We start from the raw sequence: 21233 nt of genomic DNA on the forward strand, positions 1-21233 counted from the left end.
GGCCTGTCAGCTCCTCCTCTTCACCACATGTTGGTTCCACCCATCTTCAAACTGTAGATCTGAAGGGGAGGGGACAAGGAAACACATGATCAGGGTGGAGCTCAGTGTGTTTGAGAGCAGGAAGAAGAGGGAGGTGATCAGGATTGACTTTGTTTCAGGAGGAGGAGCATTTTGATAATGTTTGTTTAACCTGTTTTTTGTTTTTTTCTATCTTCATACATTCCTCATTTCCAACCACTGATCACTTCAGGCTTCCACTGAAAAACATTTTTTGGTCTTGAGATGATTCCTCTGATGTCTGAATTAAATCTTCAGATGTGTTCAAATTTGTCTTCATTATTTTCCTGAATATCAATAAAAGAAATATCCATAAATCTTTCACATGTTTTAAAGTAATTTCAATGATCATAAATAAAACTGATTCAGCTGACCATATCATTTTGAATAAATATTTGTATTTTAGTTCTTGATGCATTTAAAGAAACAAACCAAACATGACCTGCTGCTACCGTGAATTACACACAAACTGAACGCACCAGATAATTTTGTCCAGTATTTAGTTTGGAGAATGGAGTGACTGAATGCTTCTCAGGAAATAAACAGTTTGATACATGTGATTAATTAATCTTATCTCAATTATTCCTAATGACCCAACAGTTTGGACACATAGCACCATTCAAAATGTCACATATGGTTGATCACTGTCTCTACGAGAAGAGTAGACAATTGTCTTTTCAACCGAACACAAATTACATACAATTTGTCTGTTGAACGTTTATCTTTTTTTATTGAATAAAACATCTGTGTTTTATTGAACTTAAAATATACATTTCTAATGACTTGACATCACTAACCAGGATGAACCTAATCAGCCTAAAATCATCATCTTCACTAAAACCTTCAGACACAGTGAGTTGAGGAGCTTTAACCTCCACTACCTCCCTGGTCAGCAGGAGGACGGCGCCCTCTTGTGTTGAACATCAGTTTTTTTAGATTTCAGTTGTTCTGCAGGAAGACGAGGAACAACTTCACTCAGCCTTTGGAAACTTAAAACAACATCAGTGAAGACACATTTAAATATATGTGATATCACTGAGTCAGTTTGTTTACAGAGTCACAGCCTATTAGTGCTGCATTCAGGGCACATGAGAAAGATGGAGGACAAGTAAATGTTTGATTCATTCATTTAGTTTTATTGATGATGTGGAGCTTCAGTATGTTCACACATTGATTTAGTAAGGTGTGTTACATGACTCTTGTTCAGTTATTTCATGTAAAGATTTAGTTCGTCCATATAATCACTGTTTCATCTGAGTCTCAGAAAAGCATTAATCATCTCCTCATTAGTATCATAATATTTACAATATATTTATACTGTTAGAGGGATATGACCTCATAAATGTAACTCTAGAGTTCTTTGTTTCCACACAGAGAACAAACCTCAGTGATAAAGGAAGGTCTGGTGATTTCTCTGTCAAGGCCCAAACAACAACACACAAACACATCAACACAAATATCCAACAGCAGCTCAGAGAAGTTTCTATTTTCATGTGGAGAAATGTGAGTTTAGGTAAAGAAACATCATCATGAGCAGTGATCTCCTCCACGGCTCCAGCTCCACCTCAACAAACTCAAACATCAACACAACAAGAAATGACAAGAGGTCAAAGTCCCGCCCACAATGTTTGATTGACAGGTGATCTCTGTGCAGTGCAGAGACACAACAGCAATGAGCTTTTAGCAACAAACATGGAGACTAAAGAAAGTGAAGAACTAAAATACAGATTTTAACCAACTGCACCTTCAATGATCTTTGTCTATTTGAGTTTACACAACTCTGCTGTGGCTCCAGTACAGTAAAGAAAAACTCCAGCATGTAGAGGCTGAGTGAATGTGGTCTGGACTCTGTGGAGGAGAGTCATGGTTTCAGAGACGCTGTAGAAGGACAGAATACCTGCTCTGTGATCCAGGTACACTCCTACTCTGGAGGACTGAGGACCTGAGACTGGAGTCTGGATGTTGTTGAACCAAAAATTATAACTGTTCTGCTCACATCGTAACGCCCGAGATTTGTCATTACATCCAAACAAACTTCTATCCCCTGCTCTACGGGTATTCTTGTATGCGACTGCAACACGAACTACTTCTCCTTTCCACTCCACCTCCCAGTAACAACGTCCAGTCAGACTCTCTCTACTCAGGACCTGACAAAACTTAATGAATCTGTCTGGGTGACGAGAATAAGACTGACCTTTACTCATCACTGTTACTTTCCTGTTTCCCTCAGATAATAACAAGAATTCGTTGGCTGTGTTTGGATCCAGTGTGATTTCCTGTGAATATCTTAAGAAGTCAGCTCTGGTCCTGGGCTCTGGTGGTGACAGTAAAACATCCACTTGAGTCATTGTCAGTGAGATGTTTGTCCATGTGTCTCTCAGAAGGTCCTGTAGTTTATCTCTGAGCTCTGACACAGCTGCTGTCACATCCTCAAAGTGTCTGAGAGGACGGATATTGATGCTGGATGAGTGTGTAGATGGACTGAGTGCTGACAGTGAGGGGTAGTTGTGTAGAAACTGGGTGTGATCCTCTGTGTGTGACAGCAGCTTCAGCTCAGCGTCTTTCCTCTTCAGCTCAGTGATCTCCTGCTCCAGCTTCTTCTCAAGCTCTTTGACTCCACTCACTTGAGTTTCCTGCTGGGATCTGATCTGCTGCTTCAGCTCAGAGCTTCTTTTCTCCATGAGACGGATCAGCTGAGTGAAGATCTTCTCACTGTCCTCCACTGCTTTATCAGCAGAGCCATTGATGGCCTCCACCTCCTGTTGAAGCACCTTCACATCTTTCTCTCTGTCCTGGATTCTCTGCTGGATTTTTTGCTCGAGCTCTCTCTGCCTCTCAGTCCTTTCTGCTGCAGCTGAGACTGTGTCGTGGCCTTTATGTTCATCCACAAGGCAGACAAGACAAATACACTTCTGATCAGTGCGGCAGAAAATCTTCATCACCTCATCATGACGAGAGCAGATGTTCTCCTGGAGCTTCTTGGAGGGCTCCACCAGCTTGTGTTTCTTGAACTGAGCTACATCATAATGAGGCTGCAGGTGATTCTCACAATAAGAGACCAGACAAACCAGACAGGACTTGACAGCTTTGAGTTTTGTCCCAGTGCAGAAATCACAGGCCACATCTTCAGGTCCAGCATAGCAGTGATCAGCAGGAGCAGCTTGGAGTCCAGTCTTCTTCAGCTCCTCCACCAAAGCTGCAAACATAATATTTTTCACGAGGACAGGCCTTAGTGTGAAGGTCTGCCTACACTGAGGGCAGCTGTAGATTTTCTTTCCATTCTCTTCATCCCAGTGGGTTTTAATACAGTTGAAGCAGTAGCTGTGTCCACAGGGAATAGTCACTGGATCCTTCAGTAGATCCAGACAGATGGAACAAGAGAAGGTCTCCTGGTCCAGATGAACTCCTTTCTGCGCCATTTCACCTTTCACAGACGACGACTGTCTGAGTTTCTGTTGCTCAGAAGTGAAACTAGTTTGAGCTCTGATCTCAACAACATGTGTCTCTGCAGTGAACGGGGCCTGTCAGCTCCTCCTCTTCACCACATGTTGGTTCCACCCATCTTCAAACTGTAGATCTGAAGGGGAGGGAACAAGGAAACACATGAACAGGGTGGAGCTCAGTGTGTTTGAGAGCAGGAAGAAGAGGGAGGTGATCAGGATTGACTTTGTTTCAGGAGGAGGAGCATTTTGATAATGTTTGTTTAACCTGTTTTTTGTTTTTTTCTATCTTCATACATTCCTCGTTTCCAACCACTGATCACTTCAGGCTTCCACTGAAAAACATTTTTTGGTCTTGAGATGATTCCTCTGATGTCTGAATTAAATCTTCAGATGTGTTCAAATTTGTTTTCATTATTTTCCTGAATATCAATAAAAGAAATATCCATAAATCTTTCGCATGTTTTAACTGTTTCATAAAGTAGTTTTAATGATCATAAATAAAACTGATTCAGCTGACCATATAATTTTGAATAAATATTTGTATTTTAGTTCTTGATGCATTTAAAGAAACAAATCAAACATTACTTGCTGCTACCGTGAATTACACACAAACTGAACGTACCAGATAATTTTGTCCAGTATTTAGTTTGGAGAATGGAGTGACTGAATGCTTCTCAGAAAATAAACAGTTTGATACATGTGATTAATTAATCTTATCTCAATGACCCAACAGTTTGGACACATAGCACCAAAATGTCACATATGGCTGATCACTGGCTCTACGAGAAGAGTAGACAATTGTCTTTTCAACCGAACACAAATTACATACAATTTGTCTGTTGAACATTCATAATTTTTAATTGAATAAAACATCTGTGTTTTATTGAACTTAAAATATACATTTCTAATGACTTGACATCACTAACCAGGATGAACCTAATCAGACTAAAATCATCATCTTCACTAAAACCTTCAGACACAGTGATCTGAGGAGCTTTAACCTCCACTACCTCCCTGGTCAGCAGGAGGACAGCGCCCTCTTGTGTTGAACATCAGTTTTTTTAGATTTCAGTTGTTCACCTGCTGTGATGGTCACTGCAGGAAGACGAGGAAAAACTTCACTCAGCCTTTGGAAACTTAAAACAACATCAGTGAGGACACATTTAAATATATGTGATATCACACTGAGTCAGTTTGTTTACAGGAGTCACAGCCTGTTACACTGACGCTGCATTCAGGGCACATGGGAAAGATGGAAGACAAGTAAATGTTTGATTATTTCATTTAGTTTTATTGATGATGTGGAGCTTCAGTATGTTCACACATTGAATTAGTAAGTTGTGTTACATGACTCTTGTTCAGTGATTTCATGTAAAGATTTAGTTCGTCCATATAATCACTGTTTCATCTGAGTCTCAGAAAAGCATTAATCATCTCCTCATTAGTATCATAATATTTACAATATATTTATATTGTTAGAGGGATATGACCTCATAAATGTAACTCTTAATTTCTTTGTTTCCACAGAGAGAACAAACCTCAGTGATAAAGAAAGGTCTGGTGATTTCTCTGTTGAGGCCCCAACAACAACACACAAACACATCAACACAAATATCCAACAAACATTTAGAGTTCAGAGAAGTTTCTATTTTCATGTGGAGAAATGTGAGTTTAGCTAAAGAAACATCATCATGAGCAGTGAACTCCTCCACGGCTCCAGCTCCACCTCAACAAACTAAACCATCAACACAATGAGAAATGACAAGAAAGTGATGAACTAAAATACAGATTTTAACGAACTGCACCTTCAATGATCCTTGTCTATTTGAGTTTACACAACTCTGCTGTGACTCCATCACAATAAAGATAAACTCCAGCATGTAGAGGCTGAGTGAATGTGGTCTGGACTCTGTGGAGGAGAGTTATGGTTTCAGAGACGCTGTAGAAGGACAGAATACCTGCTCTGTGATCCAGGTACACTCCTACTCTGGAGGACTGAGGACCTGAGACTGGAGTCTGGATGTTGTTGAACCAAAATGAATAGTGGTGTTCACAACGTAATGCCCAAGATTTGTCATTGTTTCCAAACACACTTTTACTCCACTTTTTTAATCTGTTGATATTCTTGTATGTGACTGATAGACGCACTGCTCCTCCTCTCCTCTCCACCTCCCAGTAACAACGTCCAGTCAGACTCTCTACTCAGGACCTGCTCATCCTCAGTGAATCTGTCTGGGTGACGGGAATAAGACTGTTTTTCACCACGTGTTACTTTTCTGTTTCCCTCAGATAATAATAGTTTTGTGTGTGCTGTATTTGGATCCAGTGTAATTTCCTGTGAATATCTTAAGAAGTCAGCTCTGGTCCTGGGCTCTGGTGGTGACAGTAAAACATCCACTTGAGTCTCTGTCAGTGAGATGTTTGTCCATGTGTCTCTCAGAAGGTCCTGTAGTTGATCTCTGAGCTCTGACACAGCTGCTGTCACATCCTCAAAGTGTCTGAGAGGACGGATATCGATGCTGGATGAGTGTGTAGATGGACTGAGTGCTGACAGTGAGGGGTAGTTGTGTAGAAACTGGGTGTGATCCTCTGTGTGTGACAGCAGCTTCAGTTCAGCGTCTTTCCTCTTCAGCTCAGTGATCTCCTGCTCCAGCTTCTTCTGAAGCTCTTTGACTCCACTCACTTGAGTTTCCTGCTGGGATCTGATCTGCTGCTTCAGCTCAGAGCTTCTTTTCTCCATGAGACGGATCAGCTGAGTGAAGATCTTCTCACTGTCCTCCACTGCTTTATCAGCAGAGCCATTGATGGCCTCCACCTCCTGTTGAAGCACCTTCACATCTTTCTCTGAGTCCTGGATTCTTTGCTGGAGTTTTTGTCGACTCAGCTCCAGCTCTCTCTGCCTCTCGGTCCTTTCTGCTGCAGCTGAGACTGTGTCGTGGCCTTCATGTTCATCAAGGCAGAGATAACAGATACACTGCTGATCAGTGCGGCAGAAAATCTTCATCACCTCATCATGATGAGAGCAGATGTTCTCCTGGAGCTTCTTGGAGGGCTCCACCAGCTTGTGTTTCTTGAACTGAGCTACATCATAATGAGGCTGCAGGTGTTTCTCACAATAAGAGACCAAACAAACCAGACAGGACTTGACAGCTTTGAGTTTTGTCCCAGTGCAGAAATCACAGGCCACATCTTCAGGTCCAGCATAGCAGTGATCAGCAGGAGCAGCTTGGAGTCCAGTCTTCTTCAGCTCCTCCACTAAAGCTGCAAACATAATATTTTTCACCAGGACAGGTCTCGGTGTGAAGTTCTTCCTACACTGAGGGCAGCTGTAGATTTTCTTCCCATCCTCTTCATCCCAGTGGGTTTTAATACAGTTGAAGCAGTAGCTGTGTCCACAGGGAATAGTGACTGGATCCTTCAGTAGATCCAGACAGATGGAACAAGAGAAGGTCTCCTGGTCCAGATGAACTCCTTTCTGCGCCATTTCACCTCTCACAGACGACGACTGTCTGAGTTTCTGTTGCTCAGAAGTGAAACTAGTTTGAGCTCTGATCTAAACAACATGTGTCTCTGCAGTGAACGGGGCCTGTCAGCTCCTCCTCTTCACCACATGTTGGTTCCACCCATCTTCAAACTGTAGATCTGAAGGGGAGGGAACAAGGAAACACATGAACAGGGTGGAGCTCACTGTGTTTGAGAGCAGGAAGAAGAGGGAGGTGATTAGGTTTGACTTTGTTCCAGTAGGAGGAGCAATTTGATACTGTGTGTTTCACCAGTTTCTTTTTCTATCTTTATACATTCCTCATTTCAAAGCACTGATCCCTTCAGGCTTCCACTGAGATGATTCCTCTGATGTCTGAGTTAAATCTTCAGATGTGTTCAAATATGTTTTTATTATTTTTCTGAATATAAATTAGTTTAAAAGAAATACAGTAAATTAATAATCCAGAAACCATCATAATTTTTTAATTGTTTAATAAAGTAATGTTGACATCTATAAATTAAATTGGTTAAATTTATTATGTAATTTTGAATGAAACTTTCATTTTAGTAATCAATGCATTTGAAGAGACAAAGCATTACTTGCTGCTACTGTGGATTACACACAACCTGAACGCACCACATCACTTTGCCTTGTGTTTAGTTTGAAGACTGAAGTGACTGAATGCTTCTCAGAAAACATTATTCAAAATGTCACGTATGGTCGATCACTGCCTCTACAAGAAGAGTAGAGAATTGTCTCTTTAACCAAACACAAACTACATAAAATTCATCTGTTGAACATTCATCATTTTTAATTGAATGAAATAAAAACTCTGTATTTCATTGAACTTTAAAAATGAATTTCTAATGACCTACAGAATCCTAACATCACTAACCAGGATGAATGACATTGGGTATTTTTAGTATAAACCTAATCAGCCTAAAATCATCATCTTCACTAAAACCTTCAGACACAGTGAGTTGAGGAGCTTTAACCTCCAAGACCTCCCTGGTCAGCAGGAGGACGGCGCCCTCTTGTGTTGAGCATCAGTTTTTTAGATTTCAGTTCCTGCTGTGATGGTCACTGCAAGAAGACGAGGAAAAACTTCACTCAGCCTTTGGAAACTTAAAACAACATCAGATCCTGGGGGAAAAAAAGACACAAGAAAAGATTTGATTGATTCTTTGGTTTTTATTGATAATGTGAATCTTCAGTTTGTTTATCTGTTCAATGGATATTGTTCAGTGAACACAGGTATCAATCAATCATCTCCTTATTGATTATTATCATGATATTTACACTTTGATTAAACCTCATATCCCTCTAACAACACATCAATGTAAATGTAACTCTAGATTTCTTAGTTTCCACAGTGAGAACAAACCTTAGTGATACAGGAAGGTCTGGTGATTTCTCTGTTAAGGTCCAAACAACAACACACAAACAGATCAACACAAATATCAAACAAACATTTACAGCTCAGAGAAGTTTCTATTTTCATGTGGAGAAATGTGAGTTTAGGTAAAGAAACATCATCATGAGCAGTGATCTCCTCCACGGCTCCAGCTCCACCTCAACAAACTCAAACATCAACACAACAAGAAATGACAAGAGGTCAAAGTCCCGCCCACAATGTTTGATTGACAGGTGATCTCTGTGCAGTGCAGAGACACAACAGCAATGAGCTTTTAGCAACAAACATGGAGACTAAAGAAAGTGATGAACTAAACTACAGATTTTAACCAACTGCACCTTCAATGATCTTTGTCTATTTGAGTTTACACAACTCTGCTGTGACTTCATTATCAAGGAGCCAAAATCCAGCCTGTAGAGGCTGAGTGAATGTGGTCTGGACTCTGTGGAGGAGAGTCATGGTTTCAGAGACGCTGTAGAAGGACAGAATACCTGCTCTGTGATCCAGGTACACTCCTACTCTGGAGGACTGAGGACCTGAGACTGGAGTCTTGATGGTGTTGAACGAAAATGTGAAACTGTTGTTGTCACAACGTAATGCCCATGATTTGTCATTACATCCATACCCACATTCACTCGACCACCCTGCTCTACTGATATTCTTGTATGCGACCGCTACACAAACTCCTTTTCCTCTCCACTCCACCTCCCAGTAACAACGTCCAGTCAGACTCTCTCTACTCAGGACCTGAGGCCATCTGGTGAATCTGTCTGGGTGACTAGAATAAGACTGATCTTTACTCATTAATGTTACTTTTCTGTTTCCCTCAGATAATAACAGAAATGTGTATGCTGTGTTTGGATCCAGTGTGATTTCCTGTGAATATCTTAAGAAGTCAGCTCTGGTCCTGGGCTCTGGTGGTGACAGTAAAACATCCACTTCAGTCACTGTCAGTGAGATGTTTGTCCATGTGTCTCTCAGAAGGTCCTGTAGTTTGTCTTTGAGCTCTGACACAGCTGCTGTCACATCCTCAAAGTGTCTGAGAGGACGGATATTGATGCTGGATGAGTGTGTAGATGGACTGAGTGCTGACAGTGAGGGGTAGTTGTATAGAAACTGGGTTTGATCCTCTGTGTATGACAGCAGCTTCAGCTCAGCGTCTTTCCTCTTCAGCTCAGTGATCTCCTGCTCCAGCTTCTTCTGAAGCTCTTTGACTCCACTCACTTGAGTTTCCTGCTGGGATCTGATCTGCTGCTTCAGCTCAGAGCTTCTTTTCTCCATGAGACGGATCAGCTGAGTGAAGATCTTCTCACTGTCCTCCACTGCTTTATCAGCAGAGCCATTGATGGCCTCCACCTCCTGTTGAAGCACCTTCACATCTTTCTCTCTGTCCTGGATTCTCTGCTGGATGTTTTGTCGACTCAGCTCCAGCTCTCTCTGCCTCTCAGTCCTTTCTGCTGCAGCTGAGACTGTGTCGTGGCCTTTATGTTCATCAAGGCAGAGATAACAGATACACTGCTGATCCGTGCGGCAGAAAATCTTCATCACCTCATCATGACGAGAGCAGGTGTTCTCCTGGAGCTTCTTGGAGGGCTCCACCAGCTTGTGTTTCTTTAATGGAGCCACATCATAATGAAGCTGCAGGTGTTTCTCACAGTAGGAGGCCGGACACGTCAAACAGGACTTGACAGCTTTGAGTTTTCTCCCAGTGCAGACATCACAGGCCACATCCTCAGGTCCAGCATAGCAGTGATCAGCAGGAGCAGCTTGGAGTCCAGTCTTCTTCAGCTCCTCCACTAAAGCTGCTAACATGGTGCTTTTCACCAGGACAGGCCTCGGTGTGAAGTTCTGCCTACACTGAGGGCAGCTGTAGATTTTCTTCCCATTCTCTTCATCCCAGTGGGTTTTAATACAGTTGAAGCAGTAGCTGTGTCCACAGGGAATAGTCACTGGATCCTTCAGTAGATCCAGACAGATGGAACAAGAGAAGGTCTCCTGGTCCAGATGAACTCCTTTCTGCGCCATTTCCCCTCTCACAGACGACGACTGTCTGAGTTTCTGTTGCTCAGAAGTGAAACTAGTTTGAGCTCTGATCTAAACAACATGTGTCTCTGCAGTGAACGGGGCCTGTCAGCTCCTCCTCTTCACCACATGTTGGTTCCACCCATCTTCAAACTGTAGATCTGAAGGGGAGGGAACAAGGAAACACATTAACAGGGTGCAGCTGACTGAGCAGGAAGAAGAGGGAGGTGATTAGGATTGACTTTGTTCCAGTAGGAGGAGCAGTTTGATACTGTGTGTTTCACCTTTTTTTCTATCTTCATACATTCCTAATTTCCAACCACTGATCAATTCAGGGTTACAATGAAAAACTTTGAGATGATTCCTCTGATGTCTGAGTTAAATCTTCAGATGTGTTTAAATATGTTTTCATTATTTTTCTGAATATAAATTAGTTTAAAAGAAGTACAGTAAATTAACAATAAGAAATTATCATCATTTTTTGATTGCTTAATAAAGTAATGTTAATATTTAAGAATAAAACTGGTTACATTTATTATGTAATTTTGAATAAAACCTTTATTTTAGTAATTGATGCATTTGAAGAAACAAACCAAACATTACTTGCTGCTACTGTGAATTACACACAACCTGAACGCACCACATCATTTTGCCTTGTGTTTAGTTTGATGACTGAAGTGACTGAATGCTTCTCAGAAAATAAACCTAAAGCACATAACACTATTCAAAATGTCACATATGGTTGATCACTGGCTCTACAAGAATTGTCTCTTTAACCAAACACAAACTACATAAAATTCATCTGTTGAACATTGATCATTTTAGATTGAATGAATTAAAAACTCTGTATGAATGACATCAGGCATTTTTAGTATGAACCTAATCAGACTAAAATCCTCATCTTCACTAAAACCTTCAGACAGTGAGTTGAGGAGCTTTAACCTCCACTACCTCTCTGGTCAGCAGGAGGACGGCACCCTCTTGTGTTGAGCATCAGTTTTTTAGATTTCAGTTGTTCACCTGCTGTGATGGTCACTGCAGGAAAACAAGGAAAAACTTCACTCAGCCTCTGGAAACTTAAAACAACATCAGTGAAGACACATTTATATGTGATATCACTGAGTCAGTTTGTTCACAGGAGTCGCAGCCTGTTACACCGATGCTGCATTCAGGGCCCGTGGGAAAGATGGAGGACAAGTGTTTAATTCATTCATTTAATTTTATTGACAATGTGAAGCTTCAGTTTGTTTATACATTGATCTGTGAAGTCTGTCAAATGACTCTTGTTCAGTGATTCCATGTAAAGATTCAGTTCTTCCTTATAATCACTGTTTCATCTGAGTCTCAAGAAATTATCAGTCATCTACTCATTCATGATATTTACACTTTGATTAAACCTCATATCCCTCTAACAACACATCAATGTAAATGTCGCTTTAGATTTCTTAGTTTCCACAGTGAGAACAAACCTCAGTGATAAAGGAAGGTCTGGTGATTTCTCTGTTAAGGTCCAAACAACAACACACAAACACATCAACACAAATATCCAACAAACATTTAGAGCTCTGATAAGTTTCTATTTTCATGTGGAGAAATGTGAGTTTAGGTAAAGAAACATCATCATGAGCAGTGATCTCCTCCACGGCTCCAGCTCCACCTCAACAAACTCAAACATCAACACAACAAGAAATGACAAGAGGTCAAAGTCCCGCCCACAATGTTTGATTGACAGGTGATCTCTGTGCAGTGCAGAGACACAACAGCAATGAGCTTTTAGCAACAAACATGGAGACTAAAGAAAGTGATGAACTAAAATACAGATTTTAACCAACTGCACCTTCAATGATCTTTGTCTATTTTAGTTTACACAACTCTGCTGTGCCTCCAGTACAGCAAAGAAAAACTCCAGCATGTAGAGGCTGAGTGAATGTGGTCTGGACTCTGTGGAGGAGAGTCATGGTTTCAGAGACGCTGTAGAAGGACAGAATACCTGCTCTGTGATCCAGGTACACTCCTACTCTGGAGGACTGAGGACCTGAGACTGGAGTGTGGATGCCGTTGAAGCATAATTCATAATTGTTGTGGTCACAATGTAACGCCCAAGATTTGTCATTGTTTCCAAATCCATTTCCAACCCCTGCTCTGCTGATATTCTTGTATGCGACTGCTACACGAATTCTTCCTCTCCACTCCACCTCCCAGTAACAACGTCCAGTCAGACTCTCTCTACTCAGGACCTGACCACATGTAGTGAATCTGTCTGGGTGATTAGAATAAGACTGATCTTTACCCATCAATGTTACTTTCCTGTTTCCCTCAGATAATAACAGTTGTCTGTTTGCTGTGTTTGGGTCCAGTGTAATTTCCTGTGAATATCTTAAGAAGTCAGCTCTGGTCCTGGGCTCTGGTGGTGACAGTAAAACATCCACTTGAGTCACTGTCACTGAGATGTTTGTCCATGTGTCTCTCAGAAGGTCCTGTAGTTGATCTCTGAGCTCTGACACAGCTGCTGTCACATCCTCAAAGTGTCTGAGAGGACGGATATTGATGCTGGATGAGTGTGTAGATGGACTGAGTGCTGACAGTGAGGGGTAGTTGTGTAGAAACTGGGTGTGATCCTCTGTGTGTGACAGCAGCTTCAGCTCAGCGTCTTTCCTCTTCAGCTCAGTGATCTCCTGCTCCAGCTTCTTCTGAAGCTCTTTGACTCCACTCACTTGAGTTTCCTGCTGGGATCTGATCTGCTGCTTCAGCTCAGAGCTTCTTTTCTCCATGAGACGGATCAGCTGAGTGAAGATCTTCTCACTGTCCTCCACTGCTTTATCAGCAGAGCCATTGATGGCCTCCACCTCCTGTTGAAGCACCTTCACATCTTTCTCTGTGTCCTGGATTCTCTGCTGGATTTGTTGTCGACTCAGCTCCAGCTCTCTCTGTCTCTCAGTCCTTTCTGCTGCAGCTGAGACTGTTTTGTGGCCTTCATGTTCATCCAGGCAGAGATAACAGATACACTGCTGATCAGTACGGCAGAAAATCTTCATCACCTCATCATGACGAGAGCAGATGTTCTCCTGGAGCTTCTTGGAGGGCTCCATCAGCTTGTGTTTCTTGAACTGAGCTACATCATAATGAGGCTGCAGGTGTTTCTCACAATAAGAGACCAGACATTGCAGACAGGACTTGACAGCTTTGAGTTTCCTCCCAGTGCAGAAATCACAGGCCACATCTTCAGGTCCAGCATAGCAGTGATCAACAGGAGCAGCTTGGAGTTCAGTCTTCTTCAGCTCCTCCACTAAATCTGCTAACATGGTGTTTTTCACCAGGTCAGGTCTCGGTATAAAGTTCTTCCTACACTGAGGGCAGCTGTAGATTTTCTTCCCATCCTGTTCATCCCAGTGGGTTTTAATACAGTTGAAGCAGTAGCTGTGTCCACAGGGAATAGTCACTGGATCCTTCAGTAGATCCAGACAGATGGAACAAGAGAAGGTCTCCTGGTCCAGATGAACTCCTTTCTGCGCCATTTCACCTCTCACAGACGACGACTGTCTGAGTTTCTGTTGCTCAGAAGTGAAACTAGTTTGAGCTCTGATCTAAACAACATGTGTCTCTGCAGTGAACGGGGCCTGTCAGCTCCTCCTCTTCACCACATGTTGGTTCCACCCATCTTCAAACTGTAGATCTGAAGGGGAGGGAACGAGGAAACACATGATCAGGGTGGAAACACTGGGATTGGCACAACAATTCAAGACTAAAGTCTGTTTCATGGATCAAAGGTCAATTACCAGAGATATCATACTGAACAATAAAGGAGTAATCAATAGTGTTGGTCACAGTTTTGTGATCAGGAGTCAGGATGTGTGTTTTGTGGTTAACAAGAACCAGTAAAAGGTCCTTCAGCCAATTTATCACAACTTAGCAGGTACAGTTGTGAACATTATCAAGTGTACAAGTGCATTAGGGAACTAAAGCACCAGGTGTGGCAGCAAGATTCAGGATTATACTGTAGAAACATTCAAGGGTTGAGTCATAAAAATTTATGGCAACAATTCATTCAACATTGCTCAACAACAAAGTGTTTTTAATTTCCTGGACCATGTCACCTCCTGCTGGTCAAACACTGGTATTACATACACTGCTCTGTTCATTTATAACAGGCAAAAGAAGCAGCCAGAGTCAGTATAATGTCTCTGGTGTTAATAATGAACATTAAAGAAGCTGTAACACAGGATGTGACAGCAGGAGGTCAGGAGATGAAATGAAAAGACAGAGAGAGTCTGGCTCAATAAAAATAATTTATTTACAGTGGCATGAATCATAACTTAACGGGTAGCATTGGCAAAAGCAACATTAGAGTCGACAGCTTGTATAAAGTGGTGTGAACGTCTGGACTTGTGTTGAGCATTACTTTTAAGATTTCATTTCAATCAGAAAAGTTTGTAAAATGATTCACATCATTCACACAATCACTGTGACTAACCTGAATATCAAAAAATCATTAATCATCTCCTCATTGATTATAATCATGATATTTACACTTTGATTAAACCTCATATCCCTCCAACAACACATCAGTGTAAATGTAACTCTAGATTTCTTTATTTCCAAAGAACAAACCTCAGTGATAAAGGAAGGTCTGGTGATTTCTCTGTTAAGGCCCAAACAACAACACACAAACACAACAACACACAAACACATCAACACAAATACCCAACAAACATTTAGAGCTCAGAGAAATTTCTATTTTCATGTGGAGAAATGTGAGTTTAGGTAAAGAAACATCATCATGAGCAGTGATCTCCTCCACGGCTCCAGCTCCACCTCAACAAACTCAAACATCAACACAACAAGAAATGACAAGAAGTCAAAATCCCGCCCACAATGTTTGATTGACAGGTGATCTCTGTGCAGTGCAGAGACACAACAGCAATGAGCTTTTAGCAACAAACATGGAGCCTAAAGAAAGTGATGAACTAAGATACAGATTTTAACCAACTGCTCTTTCAATGATCTTTGTCTATTTGACTTAACATAACTCTGCTGTGTCTCCATATTCATAGTAAAGCCGAACTCCAGCATGTAGAGGCTGAGTGAATGTGGTCTGGACTCTGTGGAGGAGAGTCATGGTTTCAGAGACGCTGTAGAAGGACAGAATACCTGCTCTGTGATCCAGGTACACTCCTACTCTGGAGGACTGAGGACCTGAGACTGGAGTCTGGATGTTGTTGAAACAAAATGTGACACTGTTGTTATTACAATTTAACGCCCAAGATTTGTCATTGTCTCCAAACACAAATTCCTTCCAGCTCCCTGCTCTGCTCATATTCTTGTATGCGACTGCTACAATAACTCCTCCTCCTCTCCACTCCACCTCCCAGTAACAACGTCCAGTCCGACTCTCTCTACTCAGGACCTGAAAACGTGTAGTGAATCTGTCTGGGTGACTAGAATAACACTGATCTTTCATTATCACTGTTACTTTTCTGTTTCCCTCAGATAATACTAAATGTGTTTCTGCTGTGTTTGGGTCCAGTGTGATTTCCTGTGAATATCTTAAGAAGTCAGCTCTGGTCCTGGGCTCTGGTGGTGGTGACAGTAAAACATCCACTTCAGTCACTGTCAGTGAGATGTTTGTCCATGTGTCTCTCAGAAGGTCCTGTAGTTTATCTCTGAGCTCTGACACAGCTGCTGTCACATCCTCAAAGTGTCTGAGAGGACGGATATCGATGCTGGATGAGTGTGTAGATGGACTGAGTGCTGACAGTGAGGGGTAGTTGTGTAGAAACTGGGTGTGATCCTCTGTGTGTGACAGCAGCTTCAGCTCAGCGTCTTTCCTCTTCAGCTCAGTGATCTCCTGCTCCAGCTTCTTCTGAAGCTCTTTGACTCCACTCACCTGAGTTTCCTGCTGGGATCTGATCTGCTGCTTCAGCTCAGAGCTTCTTTTCTCCATGAGACGGATCAGCTGAGTGAAGATCTTCTCATTGTCCTCCACTGCTTTATCAGCAGAGCCATTGATGTCCTCCACCTCCTGTTGAAGCACCTTCACATCTTTCTCTGTGTCCTGGATTCTCTGCTGGATTTTTTGTCGACTCAGCTCCAGCTCTCTCTGCCTCTCAGTCCTTTCTGCTGCAGCTGAGACTGTGTCATGGCCTTTATGTTCATCCACAGAGCAGAGATAACAGATACACTGCTGATCAGTGCGGCAGAACATCTTCATCACCTCATCATGACGAGAGCAGATGTTCTCCTGGAGCTTCTTGGAGGGCTCCACCAGCTTGTGTCTCTTTAATGGAGCTAAATCATAATGAGGCTGCAGGTGTTTCTCACAATAAGAGACCAGACATTGCAGACAGGACTTGACAGCTTTGAGTTTTATCCCAGTGCAGAAATCACAGGCCACATCTTCAGGTCCAGCATAGCAGTGATCAGCAGGAGCAGCTTGGAGTCCAGTCTTCTTCAGCTCCTCCACTACAACTGCTAACATGGTGTTTTTCACCAGGACAGGCCTCGGTGTAAAGGTCTGCCTACACTGAGGGCAGCTGTAGATTTTCTTCCCATCCTCTTCATCCCAGTGGGTTTTAATGCAGTTGAAGCAGTAGCTGTGTCCACAGGGAATAGTCACTGGATCCTTCAGTAGATCCAGACAGATGGAACAAGAGAAGGTCTCCTGGTCCAGATGAACTCCTTTCTGCGCCATTTCACCTCTCACAGACGACGACTGTCTGAGTTTCTGTTGCTCAGAAGTGAAACTAGTTTGAGCTCTGATCTAAACAACATGTGTCTCTCCAGTGAACGGGGCCTGTCAGCTCCTCCTCTTCACCACATGTTGGTTCCACCCATCTTCAAACTGTAGATCTGAAGGGGAGGGAACAAGGAAACACATGAACAGGGTGGAGCTCAGTGTGTTTGAAAGCAGGAAGAAGAGGGAGGTGATCAGGATTGACTTTGTTTCAGGAGGAGGAGCATTTTGATAATGTTTGTTTAACCTGTTTTTTGTTTTTTTTCTATCTTCATACATTCCTCATTTCCAACCACTGATCACTTCAGGCTTCCACTGAAAAACATTTTTTGGTCTTGAGATGATTCCTCTGATGTCTGAGTTAAATCTTCAGATGTGTTCAAATTTGTTTTCATTATTTTCCTGAATATCAATAAAAGAAATATCCATAAATCTTTTGCATGTTTTAACTGTTTCATAAAGTAATTTCAATTATCATAAATAAAACTGATTCAGCTGACCATATCATTTTGAATAAATATTTGTATTTTAGTTCTTGATGCATTTAAAGAAACAAACCAAACATGACCTGCTGCTACCGTGAATTACACACAAACTGAACGCACCAGATAATTTTGTCCAGTATTTAGTTTGGAGAATGGAGTGACTGAATGCTTCTCAGAAAATAAACAGTTTGATACATGTGATTAATTAATCTTATCTCAATTATTCCTAATGGCCCAACAGTTTGGACACATAGCACCATTCAAAATGTCACATATGGCTGAAGACTGGCTCTACGAGAAGAGTAGACAATTGTCTTTTCAACCGAACACAAATTACATACAATTTGTCTGTTGAACGTTTATCTTTTTTTATTGAATAAAACATCTGTGTTTTATTGAACTTAAAATATACATTTCTAATGACTTGACATCACTAACCAGGATGAACCTAATCAGACTAAAATCATCATCTTCACTAAAACCTTCAGACACAGTGAGCCGAGGAGCTTTAACCTCCACTACCTCCCTGGTCAGCAGGAAGACAGCGCCCTCTTGTGTTGAACATCAGTTTTTTAGATTTCAGTTGTTCACCTGCTGTGATGGTCACTGAAGAAAGACGAGGAACAACTTCACTCAGCCTTTGGCAACTTAAAACAACATCAGTGAGGACACATTTAAATATATGTGATATCACTGAGTCTGTTTGTTTACAGAGTCACAGCCTATTAATGCTGCAGGGCACATGAGAAAGATGGAGGACAAGTAAATGTTTGATTCATTCATTTAGTTTTATTGATGATGTGGAGCTTCAGTATATGTTCACACATTGATTTAGTAAGGTGTGTTACATGACTCTTGTTCAGTGATTTCATGTAAAGATTTAGTTCGTCCATATAATCACTGTTTCATCTGAGTCTCAGAAAAGCATTAATCATCTCCTCATTACTATCATAATATTTACAATATATTTATATTGTTAGAGGGATATGACCTCATAAACTCTAGATTTCTTTGTTTCCACAGAGAGAACAAACCTCAGTGATAAAGGAAGATCTGGTGATTTCTCTGTTGAGGCCCAGACAACAACACACAAACACATCAACACAAATATCCAACAAACATTTAGAGCTCAGAGAAGTTTCTATTTTCATGTGGAGAAATGTGAGTTTAGCTAAAGAAACATCATCATGAGCAGTGATCTCCTCCACGGCTCCAGCTCCACCTCAACAAACTAAACCATCAACACAATGAGAAATGACAAGAAAGTGATCAACTAAAATACAGATTTTAACGAACTGCACCTTCAATGATCTTTGTCTATTTGAGTTTACACAACTCTGCTGTGACTTCATAATCAGTGAAGCCAACTCCAACATGTAGAGGCTGAGTGAATGTGGTCTGGACTCTGTGGAGGAGAGTCATGGTTTCAGAGACGCTGTAGAAGGACAGAATACCTGCTCTGTGATCCAGGTACACTCCTATTCTGGAGGACAGAGGACCTGAGACTGGAGTCTTGATGGTGTTGAACCAAAATGTGAAAGTGTTGTTGTTACAATCTAACGCCCAAGATTTGTCATTGAGTCCAAATTTACATTGATCCCCCACCCCTGCTCTGCTGATATTCTTGTATGCAACTACAACACGAACTCCTCTTCCTCTCCTCTCCACCTCCCAGTAACAACGTCCAGTCAGACTCTCTCTACTCAGGACCTGAGGATATTTCGTGAATCTGTCTGGGTGACTAGAATAAGACTGATCTTTCCTTATCACTGTTACTTCCCTGCTCCCCTCAGATAATAACAGTTTGCTGTGTGCTGTGTTTGGGTCCACTGTGATTTCCTGTGAATATCTTAAGAAGTCAGCTCTGGTCCTGGGCTCTGGTGGTGACAGTAAAACATCCACTTGAGTCTCTGTCAGTGAGATGTTTGTCCATGTGTCTCTCAGAAGGTCCTGTAGTTTATCTCTGAGCTCTGACACAGCTGCTGTCACATCCTCAAAGTGTCTGAGAGGACGGATATTGATGCTGGATGAGTGTGTAGATGGACTGAGTGCTGACAGTGAGGTGTAGTTGTGTAGAAACTGGGTGTGATCCTCTGTGTGTGACAGCAGCTTCAGCTCAGCGTCTTTCCTCTTCAGCTCAGTGATCTCCTGCTCCAGCTTCTTCTCAAGCTCTTTGACTCCACTCACTTGAGTTTCCTGCTGGGATCTGATCTGCTGCTTCAGCTCAGAGCTTCTTTTCTCCATGAGACGGATCAGCTGAGTGAAGATCTTCTCACTGTCCTCCACTGCTTTATCAGCAGAGCCATTGATGGCCTCCACCTCCTGTTGAAGCACCTTCACATCTTTCTCTGTGTCCTGGATTCTCTGCTGGATTTTTTGTCGACTCAGCTCCAGCTCTCTCTGCCTCTCAGTCCTTTCTGCTGCAGCTGAGACTGTGTCGTGGCCTTTATGTTCATCCATGAGGCAGACAAGACAAATACACTTCTGATCAGTGCGGCAGAAAATCTTCAATACCTCATCATGACGAGAGCAGATGTTCTCCTGGAGCTTCTTGGAGGGCTCCACCAGATTATGTTTTTTAAATGTAGGTGACTGAAAATGAGGCTGCAGGTGATTCTCACAGTAAGACGCCAAACATGGCAGACAGGACTTGACAGCTTTGAGTTTTCTCCCAGTGCAGACATCACAGGCCACATCTTCAGGTCCAGCATAGCAGTGATCAGCAGGAGCAGCTTGGAGTCCAGTCTTCTTCAGCTCCTCCACTAAAGCTGCCAACGTGATGTTTTTCATCAGGACAGGCCTCGGTGTGAAGGTCTGCCTACACTGAGGGCAGCTGTAGATTTTCTTCCCATCCTCTTCATCCCAGTGGGTTTTAATACAGTTGAAGCAGTAGCTGTGTCCACAGGGAATAGTCACTGGATCCTCCAGTGGATCCAGACAGATGGAACAAGAGAAGGTCTCCTGGTCCAGATGAACTCCTTTCTGCGCCATTTCACCTCTCACAGACGACGACTGTCTGAGTTTCTGTTGCTCGGAAGTGAAACTAGTTTGAGCTCTGATCTAAACAACATGTGTCTCTGCAGTGAACAGGGCCTGTCAGCTCCTCCTCTTCACCACATGTTGGTTCCACCCATCTTCAAACTGTAGATCTGATGGGGAGGGAACAAGGAAACACATGAACGGAAGTACAAATAGGGTTTGTCTGGGTTGTTTGAAAGGGGAGAACAGCTGTAGTTGGGTGCCTGCTGGACATTCATGTTGACAATTTCCAGTTCTACCAAAGCCTAAAGGTGTTGGACTGGATTCAAACCTGATGGTTCAGGAGAACTCATGTAACTCACCAGCTGGATCGACTTCTGCTTTGTAACACAGAGTGTTATGCTGCTGGAAGAAGTCACTGACATAAGGCCATTGTTGTTGAAATAGTGTTGAGCACATACTCTCATTAGTACTTTTGATTAGTACAGATCTCCTCTATGGCAATAGTCTCATGCATCCCACCTTTGCGAGAAGATACCGGCCTTTTTTTTTTTCAATTAGCCCTCAAGTGTACTGTAGAGACAAATATACCAGAAAATGATGACATCAAATCATATAA

The 21233-nt window shown here is 42.1% G+C and overlaps 2 protein-coding genes and 1 pseudogene across 3 annotated transcripts; all 3 read right to left on the bottom strand.

The window, feature by feature from the left end:
* Window positions 1-1817: 1817 nt before the first annotated feature.
* Window positions 1818-3476, bottom strand: LOC311000649 (tripartite motif-containing protein 16-like; the record flags this gene model as incomplete). Its single annotated transcript, XM_083991389.1, has 1 exon — window positions 1818-3476. The coding sequence occupies one exon, from the start codon at window positions 3474-3476 to the stop codon at window positions 1818-1820; it is 1659 nt and encodes a 552-aa protein (XP_083847515.1).
* Window positions 3477-5321: 1845 nt separating this feature from the next.
* Window positions 5322-10503, bottom strand: LOC311000104 (uncharacterized protein; the record flags this gene model as incomplete). Its single annotated transcript, XM_083990739.1, is given in 4 exon segments — window positions 5322-5694; window positions 5696-6984; window positions 8765-10447; window positions 10453-10503. Coding segments are annotated over 4 exon segments (3396 nt in total).
* A 1770-nt stretch (window positions 10504-12273) lies between these two features.
* Window positions 12274-20626, bottom strand: LOC311000105 (annotated as a pseudogene). Its single transcript has 4 exons — window positions 19004-20626; window positions 15448-17285; window positions 14087-14093; window positions 12274-14015 (listed from the first exon to the last, which is right to left on the bottom strand). The product of its transcript is annotated as an uncharacterized misc_RNA (transcript).
* Between the last annotated feature and the right edge of the window lie 607 nt (window positions 20627-21233).

Source organism: Trachurus trachurus (assembly GCF_905171665.1).
Source record: "Trachurus trachurus genome assembly, chromosome: 17".
Taxonomy (NCBI): Eukaryota; Metazoa; Chordata; class Actinopteri; order Carangiformes; family Carangidae; genus Trachurus; species Trachurus trachurus.